Source organism: Knufia obscura (genome assembly GCF_036327395.1).
Source record: "Knufia obscura strain CCFEE 5817 isolate CBS 148926 chromosome Unknown scaffold_2, whole genome shotgun sequence".
NCBI lineage: Eukaryota > Fungi > Ascomycota > Eurotiomycetes > Chaetothyriales > Trichomeriaceae > Knufia > Knufia obscura.
The window spans coordinates 1,441,128-1,468,170 of NW_027042688.1; the positions used below are offsets into that span (position 1 = coordinate 1,441,128).

The following is a 27,043-nucleotide window of genomic DNA, read 5'->3' on the forward strand; positions in this document are numbered from 1 at the left end:
CACTCGCATCTTTCGTTCCTGTTCCCATACACCTACAAGACGCACAACCTTGACACGCAGCACGAATATCATCGCGCAGACCGACAGGCAGCCAGTTACACGAAAGACAAGCTTCAGATGACACAATCCGATTCGCGGATGAATACCCCCGAACACGAAAAGACCCTGGCAAGAACAACCAGCAATCCAGCTCCTGCCATTGCTACCGCAGCACCTCTAGCTCAAGTCAGCTCTGGCCCAGAGCAAGACCACAATGATCCGTTCAACACCTCGACGGACATCTCCCGACGAACACTAATCGACAACGAGAAACACCCACAATGGCACAAGGACCGCTGTGAATCCCAGCCCCATGACCTAAACGAGAAGACCCACCGCCGCTCCTCCTCCACCAGCACCTCAACAACAACGACCCAGCCCCCAACCCACCCCAACGACATCGAACACACCATCTCCCGCATCAGCACCGACCACGCCGGCAACACCTACCCCGAAGGCGGCCGCTCCGCCAACCTCGTCGTCTTCGGCTCCTTCTGCGGCTGCCTCATCTCCCTCGGCCTAATGAACACCCTCTCAACCTACACCGCCTACGTCAGCACGCACCAACTCTCCCACATGCCCGAGTCAAAGATCGGCTGGATCTTCGGCATCTACGCGTTCCTGTCGTTTTTCCTCGGAATTCAAATCGGGCCGCTGTTCGACGCTTACGGACCGAGATACCTAGTATTGGCGGGCAGTATCTGTATCCTGCTATGCTATATCTTGCTCGCGGAGTGTAGCGCTTACTGGCATTTTATCCTTGTGTTCAGTGTGCTCGGTGGCACGGGGACGAGTCTAGTCTTTACACCGAGTATTGCGGCGGTGGGACACTGGTTTTATCTGAGGAGGGGCACGTTTACTGGGTTGGCGTGTGTGGGTGGGAGTTTGGGCGGGATTATCTTCCCGCTTACGTTGCAGGCGCTTTTTGAGATCGAGGGTGTCGGATGGCCGTGGGCCCAGAGGATATTGGCGCTGATTAACCTCCCTCTCGCGATCTGTGCGAATCTGTTCGTGCGTAGCCGGTTGCCGGCAAGACGACCGGTGCAGAAGGAGCAGATATTGCCTGATCCGAAGATTTTTAGGGATCCGACGTTTGCGCTGGTCACTGTTGCGGTGTTTTTTGTTGAGTTCGGATTGTTTGTGCCTATCAGCTATCTCACGAATTTCGCGCTGAGTATTGGCGTTGAGGAAAAGTTTAGTTACCAGTTGATTGCGATATTCAATGCGGGGAGTTGTCTAGGCCGGTGGTTACCCGGTCTCATTGCGGATCGTATTGGGCGGTTCAACGCTATGATTTTTACGACGGTGATTTGTTGGGTCGGCGTGTTTGCGTTTTGGTTGCCGAGTGAGTTGCTGGCGAGTAGCTCGGAGAGTGGACGCGTGGCGCTGCTCATTGTGTTCTCGGTTGTGTTTGGTTTTGGGAGTGGGAGTGGAATTAGTCTTATACCTGTCTGTGTGGGTCAATTGTGTCGCACGGAGGAGTATGGACGGTATTATGCTACTTGTTACACTGTTGTTAGTTTTGCGACTTTGACGGGGATTCCGATTGCGGGTGGGATTGTGGGGACGACGGAGGGAGGGAGGTATTGGGGCCTGATTATGTTTACGGGGTTGAGTTATATGCTGAGTACGGTGGTGTTTATGGTTGCAAAGGCGACGAAGGTAGGGTATGGAAGGCAGATTTTGGTGGAGAGATTTTGATTGCGGCTGGGGTGGTTTGTATTGTAGATAGCATTTGAGTAAGAGTAGATGAACGTCGGAGTAGACATTTCTACTTGGCTCTGGGATCAATGCTGCTTGCCTCCACGGAAATATCAAGATAGCCGCTTGTCTGGATTCGTCGGGCCACCCACTACCCTGTAAAGAGCGATCACCGTAGAAAAGCAATCGGTATATTGAGTTCGGTCCGCACTCTTGCAGGACGTCAAAAAGCTTCGATCTCGTATCTGGGGAGTACGTCAGTCCCTATTACTTGTGCGTACTTGCGGCCACTTGATGTTCTAGGCTGAGCTTGCTGGACCAGGAATTGATGCCTGACCATCGGCATTCGAGAAGGCCACCCAGAACTCAAGGTGATCAGCAGGCCAGCCATCACTTCTCATGCGTCACAATCGCTGCTCGTTTAAAGCTGTTCTTGTTCTGCAGAACCTAGCCTCGCTCTTCAGCCACCACCACTGATGCGCGCAGGATGACTGTGGTGCACAGGACGCACATCTACCTCTATGTCTCCGAAAATAGGGATGCCGAACTGATACAGATTCAGACATGCCTTTTTGCTTGCATAATCCGCATATCGATTCAAGACGTCTGTGTGCTCGATCGCATTCTGAAACGAAAAAGCGAAGTGTGCTGCAAGAGCCCTCGTCTCAACGACAACATGTTTCTTCAGTCTCTTCGGCAAGGCGACCGTAAGCCACTCCTCGTCTACCACGTCCTTGTCTACTGGGAACTGTGCCAAGATGTCGTTAGCTTCCACACAGATCATATTGATAGACAGACGATCGTAGTCGGTGAACCAGACCTCATTTAGTGCTTCGTAGTATGCACTGGCGTTGTTGAAGTAGAGGTTCTCCAGCAGGGACAGATGGGATTGAGCTGCGATGCTCCATGACTTCACGCCTGGTCCCCATGTATCGTAAGTAACGTTGCGGATTGGTGTCCGCTGGATGTCTTCATCGTCGGGCATGCGCAGCCAGACGGGCGACAGGCCATTGGTTGGTTCGTCGTGGTCGAGCTTGTAGTCGCTGGGCCCTGTCCAGTTGGGATAGTGCGTGAACTCCCAATCTGTGTCTCCTGCCTCGTGCGCAACTTCGAATTGCTTGTATATCTCCGATGGAATGGAAGGATGAACTGGTAGATAGGGACGATATGCGCCGATGTCGTAGTGTACTTTGCTCATTAGTGGGCTGTTGATGTTGTTTGCGGAGACAAGTAGATAATCTGGATTCGCCAGCTTTCGGGTGACGATTCGTGGAATGGCGTCGTCTGCGATCTAGACCACATCATCGTCGATCTTGATGTACACTGCATCTCTTTCCATGGTTTTCCAGCTCAATGCATACCGGTCTTCGCCATCGTCCTCCTCTGGAAGGTCGACTATCTTGAAGTGTGAATTGGCCGCGACGATGCTTTCAAGAAACTCCAGATCCTCCACGTCCTTGGTGTTTCGTATGAAGTGTACCTCATCGAGCCATCCTCCTTGATCCACCAGATTGCGCTCAAGATAGCACTTCAATATCTCTACGCGCTTTCGTCTACCATAGAAGATCAGCCCGAGTACTCGCTGGTTTGCTGGCTTCGACCATGGGACTTGGGCCGTCGGTGGCACTGGTGTGGGCCTGTTCACTGAAGTTACTGTAGGAAGGAAAGACGTTGATTTTTCGGACGTCTCTTGATTCGGCTGCTTGAAGGCGATCGCTAGGGCATCCTGACTGGTGAAGTGGGAGTAATATGCGAAGATCAAAAGCGCAATGATGGAAAGCACAACCGCCTGGGCAGTCCTTGAAAAATACCAAAAGGACTGAGCCATCGTGCAGACAATTATATCCCACGTGAACGAACGGCTGCAACACCCAAGTAAGATCGGCACAGCTGGAAAAGGTCATGCAAAGTTGCAGCTCTTCCTTACAAGACCATGGCTGTCTGCGCGAGTCGTTCAGGGGATCGGACATATGAAATGTCTCGACAGCTCAAGATCCTGTGTCATCAGCGTAGCTTCGTACTGTGGGTGAGCCCTGGTATGGCATGGTACTTCAGCTTCTTCACTATAGATACATCATCACGTTCAACAAACACTGTCAGTTAGGGCTTTTTTGAGCTGTCACTTGCCGACACTTCTACCACACGAAGACCCGACGCATCACGGGAGGGTTGCGCCATCGTGAAAAAGATTTCGACTTCTTGAGGAAAGTGTGCTCCTTTCTGCCAGAATCGAAAAGACAGATTTGATAGATAGGGGTCCGCTGTCAGATGACAATGCTGCGGCAGCGTGAAGGACTGGAACTTGAGATGAGGAGGACAGAAGTCAGTGCAAACAGCTTGAGGTTCGCTTAACCTGCCTATATTTGTGCTCGAGGACAGCCAGTTTGTTCGTCCGGGACTCGGACGAGTATCTTACTTTATCACGTGATCACAATGAAGCGCGTGGTAAGCGCGACGCGGGCGGCCTCTTCGTGTTCCGGCCCCCAGCTGTTTTGTCACAATTTATTACTGCGTTGATGACATAGGAAGGAGTCCGTATTGTCTTCGATCTGCTTGCCGACAGTCAGCTGAGGTCGCTTTCGTTATGAGGATCTGTCAGAAATTCGGCCACCGTGTGCGAAACTCGCAAAGCCTCGGTACGGTGAGATAGTCTTCCCATGTGACGCTAATACGCGTACCATACTTTTGTCCTCAATCTCACGCTCATAAGCAAGCAATATCTTCGCTGCCCGAAGCAATGCTCACTTGGCACATGCTTAGCATAGTGAGCTACGATCGATGTAATAGCTTTACGAAAACGCCAAACTGTCCAGCAGATTTCTAGCGACAATCTGTCCTATCGTCGAAATGCTTGAGGATATGGTGGCAATGGCAGCTGTGCCTGCGCCCGTACCACCTCTTTCGACCAACGAGGTCTTCACGTCCGATCAATGGAGGACTTTGCTATCAATATGTGAGGTTTTCCTGCCCAGCATATCATCCTCTATTATTGAGGAGAAAAAGTATGCTGAAGCTCGCAGCAAAGTGGTTGGCATCCTGCCGGATACTGCCGACGACAACCTCGCAGACCGTTACCTGGCAGAGAACGTTGTAATGAGCAAAGACTTCAAAGAAGCTCTCAATCAGCGTTTCGCTCGATACGTACCGCAAGGCCAGGTCCAAGGTCTTGCTTCTCTGCTCTCGGCGCTCAACTCGAAGATAGGGTGCTTAGTAATGACTGGAAGTATGGTGTCGCTGCATGATCAAGACCTGTTGTCACGCACGAAGATTGTGATGAAATGGGCGCACTCATATCTTGACCCTTGCCGAGCTCTGTACCAAGCAGCTGAATTTCTCACTAAGGCAACTTGGCTCGCACAGTCATCCGTTTTACACCAGATCCTGGATTACCCGAAAGTGCCTAGAAATATTGAACGACATCCGGGGTACGACTTCAAGTTCCTCGACTTCTCGAATGAACCTGCCAATGCTCCTGTTCAGATCGATGCAGATGTTATCATTATCGGTTCTGGCTGTGGTGCCGGCGTCGTGGCAGAACATCTGTCGTCCAGTCTATCGAGGCTCAATCCAAAGCCGCGAATCCTTCTCCTTGAAAAAGGCTACCATTTCTCAAACAGTCACTTTCCTATGGATCAGTCTGCAGCGGGCGTCAACCTTCAGGAGGGTGGCGGTGGTGTCCTCTCCGATGACGGTAGCATAGCAGTCCTAGCAGGAAGCACATGGGGTGGTGGCGGTACGGTCAATTGGTCTGCTTCACTACAACCTCAACATTTCGTGCGTGAAGAATGGGCAGCGAAGAACAGATTGCCGTTCATGCTTTCCCAGGAGTTTCAAGAATGTCTTGACGAGGTTTGCGACAAGATGGGTGTGTGTAAACCCAACGATCTCAATGGGTTGGCGCAGATCGAGCATAACTTTGGTAACAGTACTCTACTTGAAGGGGCGCGTCGGTTGGGCTTGACAGCTAAGGTTGTACCTCAGAATAGTGCTGGGAAGCACCATTATTGCGGCCGATGCAGCTTCGGTTGTGCAAGCTCGACAAAGCAGGGACCGGCAACCTTCTGGTTACCAGCGGCTGCGGAACAAGGCACAGAGTTCGTGGAAGGATGCTTTGTGGAGAAAATCATCTGGGATGAAAGTCGAGGACCGAAGCGAAACGCTACTGGAGTGAAGGCCACCTGGGTTTCCCGGGCTCGGGATGTAACACGTCAGCTCAACATCAGCGCGAAACATATCATCGTCTCTTCTGGAACGCTACATTCACCACTGCTCCTGCATCGATCTGGACTAACACCTGCGGTCAACGGGCACATCGGGTCAAATCTCCACCTGCATCCAGCGATAGGCGTACACGGCACATACCCTCAACGTGCCAACCCATGGGATGGTGCTATATTGACGACTGTCATGACAGGTTGCGAGAATCTTGATGGCAATGGCCACGGCGCGAAGGTCGAAGTCAATCTTGGCACACCTGACATCACGGGTACTATCATGCCTAGCCGGCCTCAGCTTTCTCTAAGCAATATCGAGTCCACCATGGAGTCGGCTTTAGACTACAGAGTTCGAATTGCACGACACGGTCATGCTTTTGCTTTCATCGTGATAGCACGAGACCATGCTGAGGCCGGAAATTCCAAAAAGTCCTATGTATACTGTGACCCCAATGACATGCAAAAGGTCCGCGTCAACTATACACCCTCACCAACCGACAGAAAACATCTGCTCGAGGCAGCAATAGCAGCCGCACGGATGCATTTCGTGATGGGCGCCAAGACAATCGACATATTCAATCCGAACATCAGCATGTTCGAGCGACCAACGGCTCGTACGACGAAGTTGAACGCTTCCCAAAGCCGAACATTGAGCGATGAAGACGCCTTCGAGAACTGGTTGTCAGATATTAGGGCCAGTGGTATCTCCCTTTTCGACCCGCGAACCAGCCGGGTCGGCTCAGCACATCAGATGGGCACTTGTCGAATGTCAGCATCTCCAACCGACGGCGTCGTGGATCCTCGTGGGAAGGTCTGGGACACGGAGAACGTATACATTGCTGATGCCAGCATTCTGCCTAGCGCTAGTGGCGTCAACCCTATGATCAGCAACATGGGCTTGAGCTTGCATGTCGCAAGAGGCATTGCGAAGACGATTGAGCAGAGCTGGGAATGCTAGACTATGCGCGCTACAGCGTCGGCTCAGACGCCCACAGACACAAATGCACACACTATATATATATACCTATATATTCCTCTCTGGCTACCAGCCCGTCCTGTGTTGCCCACGAACGCTATAGGACAAGGGTTCCTCACTGCAATCTGAGTGGCCATATTTTGATGTTCACTGTGATATACCTGGTGCAACCATCTGGCAGAAGATGACATCTGAAGTGGCCATCGCACATTTGCCAGTCCGTCGTTGACCGAAGCAGAAGATCCGGAGGTTGCCTCTTACATCTGGTTGTCACATCGATCGCCTCCGAAAGGCACAAGGGGGCATGAGAGAACCACATATTCAGCTGCCAGTAGCTCTTTGTGAAGCCAGTGGTCACACGCTACTCATTAAGACATTCTCCAACACCGTCAACAACGTTGAAGCCCTCAGAGATCCTTCTCAGCCGTCCGATGTACGTGTTGCCATGTCAGGCAGTTTAACCTCTCCAGCTTCACTCACAATGGCGGCTCAGTGAAACTCAACGATGCATGTCCTACAGACAATGGCCTTTGTCAGCCAGTTGCCGTTTTCATTGTCTGTCTCGAGAGAACAAGAGGGACGAAGGGCTTGGAGATCCGACCGACCTGCGCCGCATGGAGCAGATACTGGAGGATTTCGCGGAAGAGCAGTTAGTCTCCTTGCTCACCATAGCGCAGCCTTCTCGCAGACACTGACTACCAAGCAAGGATCCCTACACGAAACCCCTTTGACGCCATTTCGAGACGCAGTCATGGTTACACGAACACATGAAAACACCAGGTATTTGGTAGAACGACTCGTGGCTGCTTTTGGCATGAGTCTGGAGCTACGACGCAATCTTCGACTATCACCCCTACCTACAATACTATCGCCAACCCTACCTCCGTTATTGCCAACACTGCCTCCGATGCTATCGCCGACTCTACCTCCGATAGTACCAACCCTTCCAGGGTCGGCGCCCTCTTCGACAGACACAGAGACTGAGTCTGAGCTGACAGAAGCATTCTCTCGGCTGAGAATCTCGAAAGATTCCACAGCTGGGATAGCACATGATTTCTCCGCGCTTCAAGTCTCGCGGGATCCAGCAGTGAGTGCTTGGCTCTGGGATCTGGATGGTTCGTCGACCTTTGAACCAGAACCGGTGATTATCATATCGCCAACTCCACCACTGACTTCAGCTGGTCGCATTGAATGGTTCAGAGGGATACTTATCATGTGCATGTTCTGGCTCCTTTGGTCGTACGCCATACATCAAAGGTTTCCGTTCTCAAGTGGAGTAGAGGTCCACGCACAGATCCCACGCACGAAATACAGCCGCCCGACCATCCGATCAATGGAGATCCCATCGACACCCCATACAGGCTACATAGTTGGCGGCCAAGTGCCCACCAGGATGTTGGTCCCCATTCAGCTAAGTGACATACCACAAGACAAGCCAGGTAAACCAGTCGAGGTCATCTTCGACACTGGCGCGACAAGAACTACAGCTGACAAAGGCTGGCTGCTGGAGCATTGTCCCGGTTGCCAACCGATGCCGCTGGCTCAGCCACACAGCATGCAAGGTATCGCAGAGACAGTGATGGTGGTACACGAGTTCGTATATGCTGACCTTATATTCAAGGGGCATACTAAGACAGGCCCAGTCGACGTGAGAGTAGCTGCAACGATAGAGCTGCTCGAAGGTGGTTCACAGCACTTCGGCATGCTTCTAGGTATGGATGTGGCTCATCTGCACAAGATAGACGTAAGTCAAAAGAGGAAAAAGCTGATATTTCGAGAAGCACAGAACGCGCAAGTCGACTTCATAGCGCGGCAGCCTTCATAGGTCGTAGTAGTCAGCGACGAAAACGCGTAGGGACCATATCATGGCAGCACTTTTGATGGTGTATAAGGAGGAGCGCCTGCTTTCGTGGAGCTGGTAGCACCCTCACAAATACACTCAGATGAGGTCTATACAAGCCAGAGGGTCTCTCAACCTTACACCAACATAGCAATATCATTTTGTCTACCCTCGCCCCTGTTCAAAATCCTGCGATTATCTCTTGATTTGGCAGGACTTCCAGATCACTGACGCACCACAACCCTTTTCCCTGTTTCTCTTCGCATTTTTCATCCCAACTCACGCTCGATCACGATCTGGGCAAAGAATGGATAGTACCCAACTTTGTTGACCTTAGGCCTGCCCAATTGAAACAAATCTCGCCGATGGTTCTCCGTTCCCGGAGTCTTGCTCACGGTACCGGCCAACGACAGAACAAGACCTGGTAGCAGCTTAATCGCGCACCGCCCACTTTACCCGAGCGAGTGATTCGGTTGGGTAGGTAGCTCCTGTCTTCAGCCACTTTGTAGAATTCAGTCGGATGGCTAAGGAAGGAGGACGATCAGTAGAAGCACGAAGGGAAGGTACTCCATGAATCAAGGATGTCTGAGTTGAGCAAGAGGACCGCCAAGATCACCACGGCGATTCTGCATCGATTGCAACGAAATAGAAACCTATATCAATAATTAATCAACATCAGTCGCAAGATGAAGCTGCCTCGACCTCCCCACACCATCCTCTTCCGTCTCCCTTACAGCCTGCATACCATTAGTCCTCCCATTAGCCACCCCATTCCTCGCGCCCTTCGCACTCTTCCTCGCAGACGTCGGACTCTCCCAAAACCTCGAGCTCTCCCTCGCCGTAGGCCTAGCAGTATCAACCTCACTCTCCCTCTCATCGGCGCCCTCCTCCCAATTATCCTCCGCATCAGTCCAATGCCTCAATATCAACCTCTCAAACTCCGTCATCTTATCCTCTGCCATCCGCGCGACTTCCTCCTTCTTCCCATTTCTCGTAACTGTTTTCACCCACTCTACATCCTTCAGCTTGCCGACTTCGCCAGGCTGCTGGATCTGGAAGGGTGTATCCGGCTGCGCGCGACGACCGTAGGTGTACTCCCAGTCTTTGAGGGCTTCAGAGATATACTGGCCTTTGTCGTCGTACCCTCGGCCGTCAAGCGCCATGCGGACGCGAACGGAAGCGTGCATCCTCTCGTGTGTGCCCTGGAGCAGTCTGCCAGTAGGCTTCGTGGTGTTCCTGCTCACCGCAGGATGTTGCATTGGGGTTCTGGTCTTTTCGCCTCCGATTTTGAAGAACAGCGTATAGCTATCGTGGATCTTACCCAGTCCCCATCTGCGCAGTGGTCCGAATGTTTTGGCTCGTTCTAGCGAGACTGAGTGGTTCTGGCTGAGTTTCTTGGTCTCGTCAGCGTGACATTTAATTGTCCTGTGGACCTGCCGAACGATGTAGTCGCGGTTGAAAGTCACAAGTTTATGTTCTTCGAGTTGACCGACCATCCAGGCGAGGGTGATGTTGGCGATGTCGTCGTTGGCATAACTGCCGCCTACATCGGAGTGCACACCGGCTGGCATATGTTAGTACGCCGCTTTCAGAAAGAAGACGAGGGGCAACAACTTACGAAACCAAGTCTGCTTCAATACCTTGGGAAGCTTCTGCTCAGAAGGCTTGAACCAAATACTTGGTGCATACGACCGTCTTTTCTCATCTAGTCCTAACGCGTGGAAAGCATACTCGATGTTATCTTCAACTCTTGTATCCACGAATGCAAATTCTTTGGCTGCAGGCTGTGGAAAGAGAGCAACCGTAGGCAGGCCTAGAGCACCTACAGTATCCCATACGGCGACACATTTGATGTCAATATTCTGTCTGGTCATTTTGAGTTCATGAAGCGTTTTGTGATACTCCGGCGTCGAGAAATTCGGTCGATTAGAAAATGGCTCATCCGGATATGGAGATTTGTAGTCCTTGTTCAGTTGATGTTCCCAATCATCTGTGATCTCGATCAGATGGCTTAAGCCTTTCGGTGTAAGCAGGCCAAGCTGTTTGATAAAAGTGCTTATGCTTCGTGCTGTGAATGCGCCACGACTGAAGCCTAAGAGGATAACTTCGTCGCCTCTGTGATAGTTGGCACAAATGAAGTTGTACGCCTCGCGAATGTTGAACGCTAGGCCTTCACCTGTAGCACCAGAGACATACTTGCCAATGTATTGGTTATACCAACCGCCAGACCCAGTTCCAATGCCATTCTGATAAAATGTGACTTGGGTAATGGGTTTGGGTTCTGATCCGGTGTGGTCAACCCCGACGGGTGGTATTGCACGGATTATGCGCGTAACGTTGCTCGGTACTTGATCGACGCTGTCGCTGTCCATCCATGTACCATCGCAAGCTACTATTATCCGCTTTTTGGGACAGCTGTGTATTTGCGTTGGGTTGCTTGATTCTTGTTCATGATGAGCATGAGTATCAACAGCTGGAAGGGCGGAAGCCATGTTGGCGAATTGCTGATGAATGTGAGTCGAACGAATTACGCTATGAGTAACAATGGGCAGGCAAATGTTGAGGATTGTAGTGTTAGCTGTGAGCCGGGCTAATTGCTGGTATTAGTAAAAAGCAGATTCGGTGGCCTCCTGAGGTGTCAGCTTCATATGTTTCCCAGTCGCAGAATGCTCAGACGTGCAGTATCGCACCACATGATCATGTCCATTGTCCTAACGAAGAAGCGACAGTGCCTGTTAACTTGCGGTAAGATCGTGCATGGTGCGTGAGATGAAGCTCAGCTTCCACCCGATGGAGTAATGATGTGGATTTGGTCAGTAAGGCTGAGGACGAATTCATAAGCACGAAATAGCAACGAACAAATAGGAGGCCTCAACTAGCCAATGTGATCGACAAGACGGTGTGCGTAAAGTGGCATTAATTCTCTAGCGAACTCGATTTGGCTGTCGGCAAGCGTGAGAAAGGAAGGGAAGGGCTGTGAGCTGGTGTAATAAAGCTCAAAACGGCGTCTGGGCAGTCGCTTGGCTTGCTCGTGCCTCGCCTAAGGCCGTATTGGGCGCAGCGCCTTGCCAGTCTTGGCTGCTAAATTCAGCTTTGGGCGCGCCATCACGACTCCAACTTTTGTCAATACCCCAAGCAGGCTGTCATGAGTCCATCAATTCTTTGTGCGTCGCTGATGTTGGGGACTGTACTACTCGAGAACACACAGCCGCGCAGAACATTACACCGGTTCGAATCATGTTTCGAATCATCTTTCAATGAGCAACGCAGATGATTGATCCAGAATGCCTATTGGTGTTTGGGGGATGACCCTCGCCTCGGTAAGCCCAACTTGATTTTGACGGCTCAAATCTAGTTGAGTCAAAACCAAATGCGCTGTGCCGACGAGCCTTTGGCCCTCCTCAGAGGGTCTAATGCCGACAATTACTCACCTCCCCATGCGAGTAGCATTCAATATACGAAGCGTCGAGTCCCGAGAATATGTAACACAACAGAGGATTAAATATGATATGTCCTGAAGGAACATGGAATTCCGTAGCAGCACCAAGTCAGTCAAGCGGAATCTTTGGCGGAAAGCGGATCAAGGTAGGTCAAAGACGATCTGGGCGCAGCAATTAAAGTCTGCTTACGCCGCGTGCGAAGGCAGCGCTGCGTCCACAGTCTTACCCGATATGCCAGGCGGCTGCCTACAAGAGTTCGCGGTATGAGAATCACAGTACGAGCAGCGTGACTAGAACCAATCAGCACCTCGAAAAGGCAGGCGGATGATTGGAGAGCCTTTTCAATGGCAAAGTTTCAGTGCTCGTGCGGAGAAGCTGACGCAGCATCACTCATGCAGCAAGAACGATCGCCCATCTGGTAGTGCCGTTACGGAACACGGCAAGATCGACCTGGAACATATGAAGGCTTGCCTGGGTTCTCTCATACTGACACCTAACGGTAACATTGACGGCTCGAACTGTCACACCAAAATGCTCGAAAGCACTCCAGGCTACCAGACGAAAGACATACCCGGCCAGCTGCCGCCCGACCGCCTCCCTGATGATGTCGACCTCGAGGAGGTGGCAAAGCATGCAGTTGAGTCTTTCAAGGACCTGAAGCATGGAGTGCTGACCGAAGATGCACTTTGGCGCGACTGGATGTCACTAAGCGGTCAGAACCGGACGTTCTGCGGCAGTGAAGAGGTCATCAAGACCTGGACCAAGGCTATCTCACGGAAGCACGTGAACGATGCCGAAGTCCGCAGCAAGCGTGTGCTCAGGCCGTGTCCAGGCTCAGCCTGGGTATCTGTTACCATAGCCTACAACACCGCGCAGGAAAATGGCCTGAAAGGCTTCCACACCGCAAATGTCGGTCTTATCTCAGAGTCTGGAACCTGGAAGATCTGGATGATGGTGACCATTCTTGAGAGCTTTGAAGGGCATGGTCATCCCGATGAGCCACAGATGGCGCCATCTGCTGAACCTGCTCTTCTGCCCAACGGACTTGATTACTCTGTCGCGATAGTTGGAGGAGGTCAGGGCGGACTGTCACTGGCCGGCAGGCTGAAAGCACTGAACATACCTGCCATCGTCATTGAGAAAGGGCCAGCTGTTGGAAATGCCTGGACGAGCAAATATGACAGTGTCAAGCAGCATACGCTCCGCGAATACAATAATCTGCCGTTCGGCCGCACCTGGAACACAGACGATCCGGATCTCCTACCTGGCAAAGTGGTGGCACATGGCTTCACCAAATACACTGAAAAGTATGGCATCAATGTCTGGCTTAATAGCGAGGTCACGTCATGTTCTCGAAACGATGCAGCGAACACATGGATGCTAGAAGTCACAACCAAAGGCGCATCTTCAGACTCATCACAAACCCGAACCATTAGAACGAAACACTTGGCAATAGCCACCGGCGCCGGCGTCGGCGCCCCTTCCATGCCAAACATCCCCAACACCGACCAATTCAAAGGCACCTACATCCACCAATCCTCCTTCCGCAACGCCAAGAACCTCTCCAACAAACACGCAGTCATAATCGGCACAGGCACATCAGCCCACGACATAGCACAAGACTGCTTCGACAATAACATGCACGTTACCATGATCCAGCGCAACCCAACCGCGATCTACCCCATCGAATGGGTCCTCGAAACGCAGAAGTACCTCTGGAACCTAGACATGGATACTGGTCTCGCTGATCGCATGGGTGGTACCGCACCAGTCAAAATAGGTTGCGAGATCATCAAGCGGAATATGCAAGAGGCGGCTAAGCAGCCTAAGTACGTGAAGCTCTTCGAGGACCTGGAAAAGCATGGGTTTCGAGTCGATAGGGAAAGTGGCATGCTAGATCAGATTTGGCAGCGATATGGTGGGTATTATATTGACGTCGGAACCTCGAAGCATATCGCGAACGGGGATATCAAGGTCAAGTCTGGCGTGGCGATTAAGTCGCTCACTGAGAACGGTATCATCTTTGAAGACGGAGAGGAAATACCAGCCGATCTGATCGTTGCCGCGACTGGATATGAGCCAGACTATCGCAAACAAGTCGCACAGATCGTTGGTGAGGAAATGGCTTCGGAGCTACCTGAGTACTGGGGCTTGACTAAAAACGGGGATGTAAGAGGTTTCATGCAGGAGAATAGACCTGGTTTGTGGATGATCGGAGGCACAGCACCACAGGCGCGGTGGACGAGCCGGTTTGTGGCCATGGCTATGATGCTTGATTTGCTCGGTATCGATAACGTGGTGAGATGAGGCTGAGAGATACTTCAGTGCGGCAACTACCTATGAGATGTCGCTGTCAACATCGCGCCAAAGATTGCAAATACCAGCCCATGCGATCGTCTCACAGTGCTGACAGTCAACGACCTCTTTGACAACAGCATGACTGCGACTGAGCAAAAGTATGCGCAGGTGATGAGATTCTCATGGACCCTGATGGCTTATTCGATTGTTGAGGGGCCCCTCACGGTATCAGATCATGCCAGGAGATATTTGGACTGTTCTATCAACGGTCCAATCACTCGACGGTCCAACTACTCGAACAGCAGGGCCTCCATGGCGACGTTCGACTGAGCCATTATTTCTCCGTCCATAACGCCATGGACGTAGCACTCTCCAACAAGCTGGTAATGCTTGCCCTTTGGTCTTATCACGAATGGTGCACAGCAGCCGGGTATAACGCATAACTTATCACCTGGCATGGTGATGTCGGGGCCGACACCCATATACAGCTTGTCCTTCGTGACGGAGAATCGTCGTGTCTTGCAAGCTTCCGGGATCAGAGTGATCAGATCTGATGCTGGCATAGCTTGCTTGTCACTTTCCTGCGCTCTGGCTATGGCATGCTTCACCTGCTTGAAGTCTTCGGGCGCGAGAGCAGAACCTTGGCTAAGTCTTTGCACAGACAGAGCCTGGAGTTTGGCTTGGGCTAATGCCCACTCGAAGAAAGGAGCGTAGACCCTGGTCCCATCCATAGATTCGCTGAGCGCTATAGCTTCTCTGATGCGGTGCATCTCATCGTCTGTGCGTAACTGGTTGGAGTTTTTACGTGCGCTTTCGAGGGCCCACCGTAGCTCATCCAGAACGCGAACCAATGTTGTATGTAATTCAAACATGAAGTTCACTGCGTCATCTGATGCTCGCACCATTAACGCAGCAGTTGGCCATCTCTCCGGAGCCGCTGGAATCATCCCACCGACTAGGGTGTGTCTAAGCGCCAGTTCAAGACCGTCAAGGCCATAGGTTGATTCGCAGGCTTTCGCCATTTCCCTAGACTCATCTATGAACTTGTGGAGAACTTCTAGCCCTCCACCAACGACTGACCGTTTTGCGGTCAGGCTCATCTCCAGAGTAATATGGGACATCTTCCTGGACTCGTCTATGAATTTGCGAATAAGGTCTAGCGCTCTATCAATGACCGACCGTTTCGCAGTGAGGCTTATCTCCGAAGCAGTGTCGGGTATAGTGTAACGCGGCAAAACATTGCCACAACATAACACCTCATCGAAAATGATCCCTTCGATGCACAGGATACGGTCGTCGCTTTCGAACACCATGCGCAGTGCATCTGAGCAGATCTGTCCTCCTACGGAGCAAAGTGGCTGACTAGTCACGGAGAGACAACTTCGATTGTTTCTCCACAGGCTTGTTAGAAGCGTTACAAAGGTCCAATCCGGGACCCAGCTTGGTACATGAATGGGAAGTTCAGAAGAGTCGTGGGCTGTGGGCGCAGATCGATAGTTACGCCTTTGTTGAGCAAGTCCTGCAGCCCCTAGATGGTCTAGCTCGCCGTTTCGAAGCGCAAGCTTGGCCACCCAAGTGTACAACTCATTGGTTGAGGTATATGGAATGTTCGTCACTGCATCTGCCGTCGAGGCATCGAGGAATCCAAGGACGGATCGTACACAGTCTTGTGAATTCGAACACTGGAGACTCCGCAAGTGGTTGCATAATGCGGTGGTTGTCAATTTCTTTTTGTTCCGCAAATCCGCCACCAAACGAGCATGGAGCAGGTGCGGCCGAGCCTGGTTCGAATCATACGAGTACCGCGTGCCGAAATTGCTGATTGCGGTCAGCGCCTTGTGCCAATGGCCATATTTGCCCTCGGCACAGTTGAGGGCGAAAGTTTCCAGCAGTTCGAATGGAAAGGAATGTCTACCACATTGCATAACGGCATTACGCCCAAAAGCGGCCTCTCGCAGTGTCCATACTCGCTGAAACCACGGTCGCTCGAATAACGTGATTACAGCGTTGCACAGCTACGTAGCAACTGAACGTAGCAGCTACGTACAGAACGTACCACTGCAGTACGTCGCCCTGCTACGTAGCTTACTACGTAGCTGGTATAGACCTCTAGACCTTCCTAATTAGGTATAGCGCTATAGAATATAGGTATTACTCGCCACAGAAGCGGTCAAACTACTATAGTTACTAGTCTTATCGTCTTATACTATTAAACCTTATTCCTCTTATATTTAGCTATAGAATTGGCCGAGATAACTAACACTAATAAGCGACCGCGCGCTAATTCAGTGTAGGATACCCCAGATAAGGTTCATCATAATAGAAAGCTGTATTATCGCTAAGACCGTATAAAAGGTAATTCTTTAAATAAACAGTTAAGCTAGTAGGCGTACGGTACTAAGTATTATACCTTACTAGATAAGGATATTATTACTACTTAGATATACAATACTAAAGGCTGTTACTACTTTTCAGTAGTATTAAACCAGTAAGTAGGTATAACATAAAGGTATATCAAGGGTACGCATTTAAAGAAGAGGAAGAAGACGGATAATTAAGCTAGGAAATCTATTAATCGTTAGTAGACTAAAGTAAAGGAAACAGCTATCTTACCGATCCGCACAATATACAACTCAGTAAATCTAAAGAAGGTATAAAAGGCCGTTCTACGCCTCTATATTCATAAATACTTCGCCTTCCGTAAGGTCAATACTAGAGACTAAAAAGAACTCATAAAGGCACTAAATCCTAGTATAAAGATACCTATATTACGCGAGTCTTTACGACAGTAGTCTTAAGTCGAGTTTAATAAAGAAAAGACCCGTATTCAAATGGTATTGCAGTAAGTAGCGTCTAAAATTCATCTCTCTTTTAATATATAGACATCGCCTAATAAGTATACTGTTTTTACTATAGTAGGCTACTTTATTAAGCGATTCAAGATCTCTAGTAAGTTAATGTATCGCAATAAGGCTATCTTACTCGATATAAAAAGAATAAAGGATAAACACGGTACTAAGGAAATAGCTATAGAGGTTATTAAGCTGTATCTAGATTATAATATTAGCGAACGACTTAGCTGTTTTCAGAGCGATAATCCAGCTTATAACGATAATACTATTCGAGATATACTAGCTGAGTTTAAACTAATAAAGATAGACTAGCTAACCCGTAGAGTTCGCTACTTTAGTTATATCGTTAACTGTCAGGATCTCGGGACGACTCTATCACTATCAGTGGCTAAATACTCTATTTACCTATAGGGGCGACAGCGATTCAACGCTTATAAGAAGCGGAAGAATCGCACACGCAACTCATCTATGTACCTATCCTATGTCACGTGCTATTCGTGACATTAACCTAGCCGCTCGTAACTTCATACTTAGTTAAGACGTTAAGGCATTCAAGTTCACTGTCGCTAGTGGTACGAAGACTTAGTTAAAGAAAAGAGTCGCTATAAAGAAGGCTTAGGACACCTAGCGTCGCAAAGGTATCGTCGGAAAGCTATACAACATCGTAGCCTTTATTAGAGGGAGCGTTTAGAGGATAAAGACGTTTAGAAAGATCTCAACACCTAGTAGTAAGGGCAATAGTAAGTAAAAATACCTATAGTACGTAAAACGGACTAAGAGTACCTGCGAAGAGAGATTAATATTAGTTAATTAAAGTAGTCAAGTAGTTAAAGTACGACTTAGAATAATCTTTAAATTAAAGTAAGTATATACTAAAGTGTTATTTTAAGTACTTAACTATTTATTAAGTTATTAATTTAAATTTTAGTTAAGCTATAGTCTTAGTTTAGTTACTTAGTATTACTAAAGAATTAATTTAAGTAATTAATTATTAATTTAATTTATTAATTATTAATTTATTTATTAAAGTAAGTAGTTATTATATTTTTTTTTATTAATTTCGTAACTTAAGTATTAACTAAAGTATTAGTTTATTTATTTATTTACTTAGTAATTAACTTATCTATTATTTATTTAATTATTTAATTAATTAAGAAAGAAAGGTATTAACTAAAGTATTAACTTACTTATTTATTTATATATTTATTTATATATTACGATACTTATAGATAAAGTACTATTTTAGTTACTTAGTTAAATATTAATTTACTACTTAGACTATTAACCTAAGTATATAGTTATAGAGTTATAGAGTTATAGAGTTATAGAGTTATAGAGTTATAGAGTTATAGAGTTATAGAGTTATAGAGTTATAGAGTTATAGAGTTATAGAGTTATAGAGTTATAGAGTTATAGAGTTATAGAGTTATAGAGTTATAGAGTTATAGAGTTATAGAGTTATAGAGTTATAGAGTTATAGAGTTATAGAGTTATAGAGTTATATAGTTAAAGTAATAGATAGTTAAGTAACTAATATTTTAATTAGTTACTAAAAGTAAGAAAGTAAGAAAGAGAAAGTAAGTAGGTAGATTAATGCCTTAATTTTAAGGAATCTAAGCGTTTTCGCAGCTATATTCGTTCGCTCTTTCTCCCAAATCGAAGTGGTCTCACGACTTCAGATAACTTTTGCAAATAGAGAGTTCGATTCAGCGGTTTTAGAGAAGTAATCGCCGTCGCGCAGAGACGATTCGTTGTCGCTGCGCAGTTGGCGAAAGAAGGCGAGAATTGCGACGCAGAGAGATTTGAGGTGTCGCAAGTCACAAGATTTGGAATCACATGCAACCAATCATATGCACCGACCAATCAGAAGTGCGGCTTTCTTGACATGAAATGCCTTTAGATTCCTGCTTCGCAGGATAACTGTGATTTCGTATAAATTCACGAAATATCAAGATATAATGGATATCGTAGTTTAAGAAAAACGAGCTCTTAGGCCTTAAGGTATACACGATTCTAGGCCTGTTATTAGCTAAAATCGCGAAAGCTAAGCCTATATAAGCAATTTGCACTATTTGCTTTAGAATCGGAAACGTTATAGAGAAAGACGAACTCTTATCCTCTAGATCTCAAAGCACTATAAGATAATAATACTCGCTAGTTATTATATTATACGCAAATTAAGCGTACATTAATAATACACAAGTATATCGAAGTCTTCTACTTCTAATTTAGCGATATCCTCAAGTAAGATACACTTACTCCTACCGATTAGGACGAACTCGTCGATATTAAGACTACCCTTAAGCTATTTAAGGTAGCTACCCGCGACCTATAATCTAATGCGACCGAGAGGCGACATAGCTCTGTTTAGGAGTAGTTACCGACTATTAAGTACCTTCTAAAGTATATAAAGAAAGGTCTTATTAAGGCTTAAGCAAAATACGATAAGACACACCCTTATACCGTAGCCTAGTAATAGAGCTAGTAAAAACTCGATAAATAGTAGCATACCACCGATAACGCTTAAGAGATCTATACTACTACAATACTACTTACCCCTTGTAGTCGTAAGGCCTACTTCGATCGCTAGTAAAAGGATTTACTAAAAGAAAAAGAGAAGATAATTAGGCGCATCCACAAGTACTAGCAAGATAACTATTATAGTAAGAGTATAACTATAGACAAAATTCGCGTATAGACCGCACCCTCGCCCTTCAAGATTTAACTTAGCAATATTAGTACTAAACCTCAGACCCACGATAATACCTTTATAAACTTTATACATTAACAGCTAACTAGTAGCGTTAACGTACTATAATAGTAAGTAGATTACGGACCTCTAGAGCTCAGACAAATAGCCTTTAATATCTTATCTATACCAGCATTGTCTACGGAGGTTAAGCGTGTCTTTTCCTCCGCGAAACAAGTACTAACGCCTGATCGCAACGTATTAACGGTTGAGTCGCTCAAGATCTATAAGTTGCTAAGAAACTGATAGCGAGGTAATATAGTACTGCAATTGAGCGATGCAGTCGAGGAAGTAGAGTAACACTACGATTAGTTATCAGGACCAGAGCAGCTACGTTCAATTCAATTCAATTCATAGCAGGCCGAGGGCGACAGCTACGTTCATTGCTATGAAACGTAGCTGTGCAGCGCTGCGTGATTATGTGCAGCCCGAGCTGATCTTTCCAGGCATCAAAGCATGATTTTCGCTGCTCCATGCTTGCACTTCCTGATCGGTCATCTTCATCCTGACAAGATTTGACCAGTATTGGAAACAGTTGCATTGCTAGCTCACTGTGCTGATCTCCTTCGCCTAGCCAAATGACGGTGGACTGGGCGTTCGCAGAGATTCGACCCATGATACTGATTTGATGCATTTTCTCAATATCGTCGTCCTGATTGATGCAGATTTGGTCGACCCACAAATCTCTCGCAACAACTTCTCAACGCAATTGAAGCAAGGCTGCGTGCAGGTTCTTGCTGAGTCTCAAGCCATGGCCGTCGATGTCGATGGTATATGCTCTTGATGTAGCTGGTTCCGTCCAACAATACGAGAGCGCATCGAACGCCAGATCAGGTGCCAGTTCCAGAGGTTGAAGTAATGTTCCACGCAGAGGGTCCTAGAAGTGCTAAAGTTAGAGCAAGAATGCATTCGAAGCTACCAACGACTATCTTACACTTCCTTCTCCAGGATAGAGCTTCAATAGACGATAGTAGTCTCTGCTAGGTAGCTGTCCGTAAATCTCTGAGCGCTGCGTAGCCGTTGGCATGGCACGACTCCTCATGCGGTTCAAGAGGGAAAAAGCGGACATTCTCGCTTATGATAGATCAAGCAAAGAGAACCGATGAGCCGAGCAAGAAGTGGCTGCACATGCAATTGGATCTGTACATGCATCTCAGGAGCTATGACGAAGAAGTAACATCGCACTCTCTTGCTCGGGGCTGTGGTCTGGAACTGGGAACAAGGGCACAGATTTCGCTTGTGTAGTCTTTGTAGTCACGCGTGTATGACCGTGCTGATGAAGCAATGACTTTTGGTTGTATTAGCTCGTTGTTGTACTGTAGTGTATGAGGTGGCGGATAAGTGGTATGTAGTTGGTAGGGCTAGTGAGTCGTGTGGCTGCTGTATATGTAATGACCGAGGATCGTAACTGCTCAACATCGTGCTTGGGACTTTTCGTCCTGCAGTAGCCGGCTCCGGGGTAAACAGGCAACCGCTTGTCTCGGACACTGTGAGAAGGTGCATACTCAAGCGCTAAGCCTGATTGAGACAGTGCACAGTTCAGCTGCAAGCCCAAAAGACCTCTGAGGCGCTTGTGGAGGCGAGGCTAAGCAACTCGTATCAATAAGCCACTGACGAGATCGAGCTGCATCCGCTGAAGAATCAACGATAGATATTCGAGGTAACTAGGTAGTGCGCAAGGGCCATACAAGTGTTGACTCGCATACAATACGGGAGAGAACTTGTGTTCTTGAACACAACTGGGTTGATTAGTCCCAAGCAAAGCGTACGGCGTCTGACCTCACAAGACCTTACGTTTCAACTCGCCTCAGCCGCAGACCACTCCTCCAGCATCCATCCCACTACACCACCCCCTCCGGATACCAAACCACACACCACACCCCGCACCCCCCAACCACCCCCCTTCCCACAACCTCAAACCCAAAATGCTCATACATGCCCTTCGCAGTCTCACTCGTCGTCTCCAACCACACCGGTGAGCACGACTCCTGCGCTCGGCCCAGTAGATCCTGCATGATCGCGCGGACTGCACCGGGAGCTTTGGGTGTGCGGGGATCCCGACCCATGAGGACGAGGTGGTAGTGGTTTTGGCCGTGGGTGTCCCAGATAGTATGTTGTTTGGTGGGGAGGATGGCGGTGCGTGGTAGTGGGTCTGAATCTGGGGAAGGAGGAGGGGAGTGGGTATAGGGGGGATGAATGAGGGCGAAGGTTGTGGAGTTGCCGGATTCGAGGATGAAGGGGGTGGCTGGGCAAGATGTGGATGGCGAGAACGAGGATGGGTGGGAATGTGAAGATTCCACGCCGAGGCAGTTGAGATACCTGATTCCACGTGGTCGTGCAGCAGTGACGAGGTTCGCCCCTTAACCACGACCCGATGATACCACATGGCTAACATTCCATATAGCACCTCTTGCAGCAACTCTGTTGTGGGAGTTGCTTTGGTGGGTGGATATGGCTGGTTGAGTGCTATGCATGGTAGTTGTCTGAACAACATGGTGTCTGCTAGGGTTGTGCTCGCAGGTAGGAACGCAAGCGAAGGCGCTAGGGTCAATCTGCTAACGTGCACAGATGGTTCCGTTGTCACCTGTTCTGAACACGAGCGGACGGAGTTGTTCTTCGCGATCCGAGGGGCAAGTATCATCGTATCAGCACCGGGATCTCAATGCTGACGAGATGATTAGTCCGGAGGCAGTTTCGGGATCGTGGCTGAGGCATCTTTCCACACACATCCTCAGAAGCAGGATGTCTTCTGGGGGACATTGACAACATCGATCCAAGAGTTAGAATCGACTCTAGATCTCTTGCGCAGGGTTGAAATGAATCTCGATTCAAGGGCTATGATATCTGCTCGGCTTGAGCACAGTCCCACATCTACACAGCTTGTCATCCGCTTGTTCTTCAACGGCACGGAAGCCGAGGCGAGAAATCACTTTGCACCCCTACTTAACCTGGCAAATACCGCAACCGAAGCATCCATGGTTCGCTTCGATGAAGTTTCGGCGCAGATGGATCGTCTACCCGACCACCAACGAGGGAGCCGTTATGCATACACCGGAGTCAATCTGCAGACATTTGATACCCTAGAGCTGGCTCAGATTTGCCAGGACTTCATGGACCAGATTGGTTCACTCGACGGTGTTCGCTACGCTGTCCTTGGCTTCGACACACGCAGCTTCCCAGCATCAGTCGCAAACAGTGAGGGTTGTGGAGCCAACGCTGCCAAGATCATGACATATATGCGTGTTCAATGGCTGGAGCCTACACGCGATACTGACATCGAGAATGCCATCAAGAAGCTTGGCAATGCATGGAGGAGCAAGGTTGTCCTTGGACAGAAGGGATACCCTGCATTTTGTCGAACTGGTAAGTCATTGTTGCTTGCTGAGACGCGCACTAACCTTTCACGTGCAGGTGATCTCAAGCCCGAGGATATATACGGACAAAACCTGCAGAGACTGCGCGATCTGAAAGCGCGGTACGACCCCCATTCAATGTGGGTTGACCGTAGCATCCTCGCGGCTTGAGAAGATAGACGCGTAGCACGATCTTCAGGATGTCCACGGTCGGAAGGTCAGAGAGTTAGCACAGCGCATAGGTTGACCATTCCGTGCGTGGGGGCAAGATATTGGTGCTATAGAGGCGGCTGGAATTTACCGAAAAATGGCATGTTGAAGTGTTGTGAGTGCTTTGGAAGCATACGAGGCTTGCAGTATATTTTGCAAGACCTGCTCCTGAGTGGAATGGGTTGTATGACTCGTTACAGGTACACATGTACATACCGGCTCCTGTCTCTAGATAATCGAGTGACGAGACTAGTGCCATTCCTGCTGCATCTGTGGTTGCCAGATAGGCTGCTGATTGTGTGGCCCCAGCCCCTGAAGGTATTCTCCAACGTCTGACGTCCAATTGAATGGCAGAGCTATCGTGGTCGACGGCGTTGTCCCAGTCCGTTGATTCGTGATACTAAGTATGTCGTTGGCATTGAAAGTGGGTGCGAAGTCAGCCTCGTTGAAGATAGGATCATTGAAGTTGAAGCCAAAGTCCCCACCAGTGGCTGTTACTGCGTTCATATACGGATTGGCTCCCAACCAGTTGTCTGTCACGAATCCATGTCCTGATGCCGGCTGATCATGACTATCAGTGCTTGGGGTGTTCCGACTATCAGCATTGCTGTCTGGACTTGCAGTAGTTTGGCCTTGCATCTGGTCTCGCCTCATTTTTGCACGGTCGTAGAGCTGCTTCAGCGGTCGCCACAAGACACCTCGCTGGCCTTTGCGGGCTGCCACCGTTCGTTTGTCATACGCAGAGTCTACTGCGTTCCAGGCGCGGTCGAAATCCGGTCCCGCTGGCATATGAGACAGCTCCGCCAACACATACGCAACAGCATGCCACTGCATGAAAGTTTTGAAAAGCCACGACCATTTGGACGTGTCCCTGCCTCGCTCTAGCAGAAGACCAAATTCGACAAGTTCGACCGATGTCCGCAAAATCTGAGCTTTGAGGTCATGCGCTGATTGTGTATCTTCTTGGTAAAGGCGAGGATGATGAACGACGAGCCACGTTTTTGCAAGGATCAACTTGCCCACAGTTGATGCAACCCAGAGAATTCTGTTTATGTTAGCTGATTGACATCACAGTCGAGTATCGCACTCACGGGTTGTTTGGATCGCAATGACGGAAATATTTTTCCTGCATGTGCTGATGTGCGCGGTCGATCAAATTCTCCTTTTCCTTGATAGTACGCTTCGCGTCATCCTCGTTCTCTCGAGAAGCCATAACTTTCATCTTGCGCTGCATGTTGACCAACTCGAAACGGAGCAGGCAGAAAGTCATGTCGGTAGCACCCTGATGTTCCTGAGGTGTCTCAGTCATGCCAGGCCAGATCTCATCGTCGTTGATGTTTAGTGGCAACCTTGTGTCGTAAAGGTGCTCGTGGAAGTTAGGATCAGAACCATGATCTTCGGCAGCTCGTGCATCCTGCAGGGAAATATGCCACCATAGTCTTCTCCGCATCTCCGTGTCGAACGGGTCCAGGTTGAAGTTGGATGGATCCCGGTGTAATCCTTGTGCATACGCTTGCTGCATCGTAAGCCCTGCTAGGGACCAGATAGCTCGACTCGTATCCATGTACTTCACCACTGTCAAAAACATCACAAACGCTTGTAGCACCATGAGGTTACTGCTGTTGAGGAATGAAGCTCGTGCGAGTCCTTGCTCTACAGCAAACCTATACTTCCGCATGAGCTTGTCCTTGTCATCTCCTAGCAACTGGTTGCACTGGTCATCGCTCATGCTCACTACAGATGCGAAGCAGATTGAAAAGAAAAGAGCCTCACTTGCCTTACTCAAGCCCGTGCTCGAGACAGCAGCTTTCATTATGACATTCTTGACCGTTGGCACATGCAGAATCTTGAGCACTGGGTCGGCATTCTCTTTGAAGATCTCCCACAAGATGAAGATTTGACTAGGGCTCGGATGCAGCTGCGACATGTCGTACATGAGACTGGAGTAGCCCAGTACGAACCCTTGATGATGTGCGTCGGTGTTTGCTGGGTCATTCGCATTTTCTCGTGAGGGCGGATCTTCTTCATCTGATGATGGCGAGTCAAGCGCGTTCCTAATCTCGGCAATTTCTTCACCCAACGACAACCAGAAATCGTTCGAGACATACCGACTTCGACCTTCTTTGATAAGTAGCCGTCCAAGACCGTATTCTAGACTCGTCCTTCGTGTTGGTCCTGTTGGAGAAAGATCATCGAGGTTGGCGCCTTCGATTGTGTTGCTCCGGTCCGGGTTGTGATCAGCTGCGTGCGAACTGCCTTCATCATCGACTTGTGCGCCTAGGCTATCAACCACACTCTCAAGCCTTCGGAGCCGTTTCAGTAGTTCGGCATCTTGAGGTCTTCGCGGCTTTCGGGGCGCACGACCAGGTGGTGGAAAGACACAGTCTATGTTCGCTTTGACGCAATTTGAGCATGGATCCCGCTTGTCGCATCTCACTTTCCTCTTTCGGCAGGTCACACAACTGCGCGGATTCAATTTGGGTCCCGAATTTGATGCTCCTGCTGTCTGATCTTGGGCGAAATCAGCAACCTCTTCCGGACTAGAGACTACCATCTCAGCTTGTGGCGCATTGTTTGGTAAGACCGGGTATGCATTTTCTGGATAGTTGCCGCTATTGAAGGCATTGACGAACAATTCTCCTGTTAGATCGTGACTTGTGCGGCCACCTGATGACGAAGTCATCTTTATAATTCTGGTCGCCGAAGGGCGGTAGCCAAGTTTGTGGTCAGTGGCAAGAGTCAGTCGTGTGTCGAGCTTGTAGTTCGATCAATCTTTCGTTCTCGAAGTCCAATGGCTTGGAATATGGCAATCACGAACGTTTGCGTAGGTCTCGGGGTATCTTAATCATTTATTAGATGCGTGACTTGGCTTGCTACCCATGGTGAACTAACGCGTCCCGTATCTGCACGAGACTGGCTAGAAGAAGCGACGATTGGCGGCCTTAAAGCAAGTCCCTTACACGTCCATACCAAACTGTGAAGGTCAGCATGGAAGCTGTTCGACACCAGACGAATAAGGACTCACACCCGGAAACAACAGCTACACGCAGTCCGCGCCCCAGGCAGACGAGCTGGGCATGACCGTATACCACATTATGATAGGACTTGAGTAAATATAACTCAAATGCCAGTGGTTGAACGGCAGTCACGGCCAGTCTACGGGCCGACTTTTGCCCATGTTAGCAGTCCATGAAAGCCTGGGGCCTCAGGCAGCTGGCATTTCATCGAGCCCATGAGGCGCACTTAGGGTTTGCCAAGACTTGGGAGAATAGATTATCCGATGGCAAGAGCATTCCTCGAACCATGACCGAGAGGTTAGAATCATGAAGCTCGCTGACCAGTAGTACGCGAAGCAAGACAAAATATGTTTA

At 49.0% G+C, this 27,043-nt stretch overlaps 10 protein-coding genes across 10 annotated transcripts; 5 read left to right on the plus strand and 5 right to left on the minus strand.

The window, feature by feature from the left end:
- Positions 1-117: 117 nt before the first annotated feature.
- PMZ80_002382 (uncharacterized protein) lies at positions 118-1,740 on the plus strand (the record flags this gene model as incomplete). The annotated part of the gene is made up of 1 exon (XM_064870815.1): positions 118-1,740. One exon carries the CDS (start codon positions 118-120, stop codon positions 1,738-1,740), a length of 1,623 nt encoding a protein of 540 aa, XP_064733268.1.
- Positions 1,741-2,200: 460 nt separating this feature from the next.
- PMZ80_002383 (uncharacterized protein) lies at positions 2,201-2,938 on the minus strand (the record flags this gene model as incomplete). The annotated part of the gene is made up of 1 exon (XM_064870816.1): positions 2,201-2,938. One exon carries the CDS (start codon positions 2,936-2,938, stop codon positions 2,201-2,203), a length of 738 nt encoding a protein of 245 aa, XP_064733269.1.
- A 93-nt stretch (positions 2,939-3,031) lies between these two features.
- Positions 3,032-3,568, minus strand: PMZ80_002384 (uncharacterized protein; the record flags this gene model as incomplete). Its single annotated transcript, XM_064870817.1, has 1 exon — positions 3,032-3,568. The coding sequence occupies one exon, from the start codon at positions 3,566-3,568 to the stop codon at positions 3,032-3,034; it is 537 nt and encodes a 178-aa protein (XP_064733270.1).
- Positions 3,569-4,587: 1,019 nt separating this feature from the next.
- PMZ80_002385 (uncharacterized protein) lies at positions 4,588-6,912 on the plus strand (the record flags this gene model as incomplete). The annotated part of the gene is made up of 1 exon (XM_064870818.1): positions 4,588-6,912. The coding sequence occupies one exon, from the start codon at positions 4,588-4,590 to the stop codon at positions 6,910-6,912; it is 2,325 nt and encodes a 774-aa protein (XP_064733271.1).
- A 541-nt stretch (positions 6,913-7,453) lies between these two features.
- Positions 7,454-8,755, plus strand: PMZ80_002386 (uncharacterized protein; the record flags this gene model as incomplete). The annotated part of the gene is made up of 1 exon (XM_064870819.1): positions 7,454-8,755. The coding sequence occupies one exon, from the start codon at positions 7,454-7,456 to the stop codon at positions 8,753-8,755; it is 1,302 nt and encodes a 433-aa protein (XP_064733272.1).
- Positions 8,756-9,435: 680 nt separating this feature from the next.
- PMZ80_002387 (uncharacterized protein) lies at positions 9,436-11,262 on the minus strand (the record flags this gene model as incomplete). Its single annotated transcript, XM_064870820.1, has 2 exons — positions 9,436-10,334; positions 10,389-11,262. 2 exons carry the CDS (start codon positions 11,260-11,262, stop codon positions 9,436-9,438), a joined length of 1,773 nt encoding a protein of 590 aa, XP_064733273.1.
- Positions 11,263-12,741: 1,479 nt separating this feature from the next.
- PMZ80_002388 (uncharacterized protein) lies at positions 12,742-14,517 on the plus strand (the record flags this gene model as incomplete). The annotated part of the gene is made up of 1 exon (XM_064870821.1): positions 12,742-14,517. The coding sequence occupies one exon, from the start codon at positions 12,742-12,744 to the stop codon at positions 14,515-14,517; it is 1,776 nt and encodes a 591-aa protein (XP_064733274.1).
- Positions 14,518-14,798: 281 nt separating this feature from the next.
- PMZ80_002389 (uncharacterized protein) lies at positions 14,799-15,629 on the minus strand (the record flags this gene model as incomplete). The annotated part of the gene is made up of 1 exon (XM_064870822.1): positions 14,799-15,629. One exon carries the CDS (start codon positions 15,627-15,629, stop codon positions 14,799-14,801), a length of 831 nt encoding a protein of 276 aa, XP_064733275.1.
- A 6,712-nt stretch (positions 15,630-22,341) lies between these two features.
- PMZ80_002390 (uncharacterized protein) lies at positions 22,342-23,633 on the plus strand (the record flags this gene model as incomplete). The annotated part of the gene is made up of 5 exons (XM_064870823.1): positions 22,342-22,460; positions 22,514-22,629; positions 22,678-22,739; positions 22,791-23,472; positions 23,521-23,633. 5 exons carry the CDS (start codon positions 22,342-22,344, stop codon positions 23,631-23,633), a joined length of 1,092 nt encoding a protein of 363 aa, XP_064733276.1.
- A 288-nt stretch (positions 23,634-23,921) lies between these two features.
- Positions 23,922-26,355, minus strand: PMZ80_002391 (uncharacterized protein; the record flags this gene model as incomplete). Its single annotated transcript, XM_064870824.1, has 2 exons — positions 23,922-24,717; positions 24,764-26,355. 2 exons carry the CDS (start codon positions 26,353-26,355, stop codon positions 23,922-23,924), a joined length of 2,388 nt encoding a protein of 795 aa, XP_064733277.1.
- Positions 26,356-27,043: the final 688 nt, after the last annotated feature.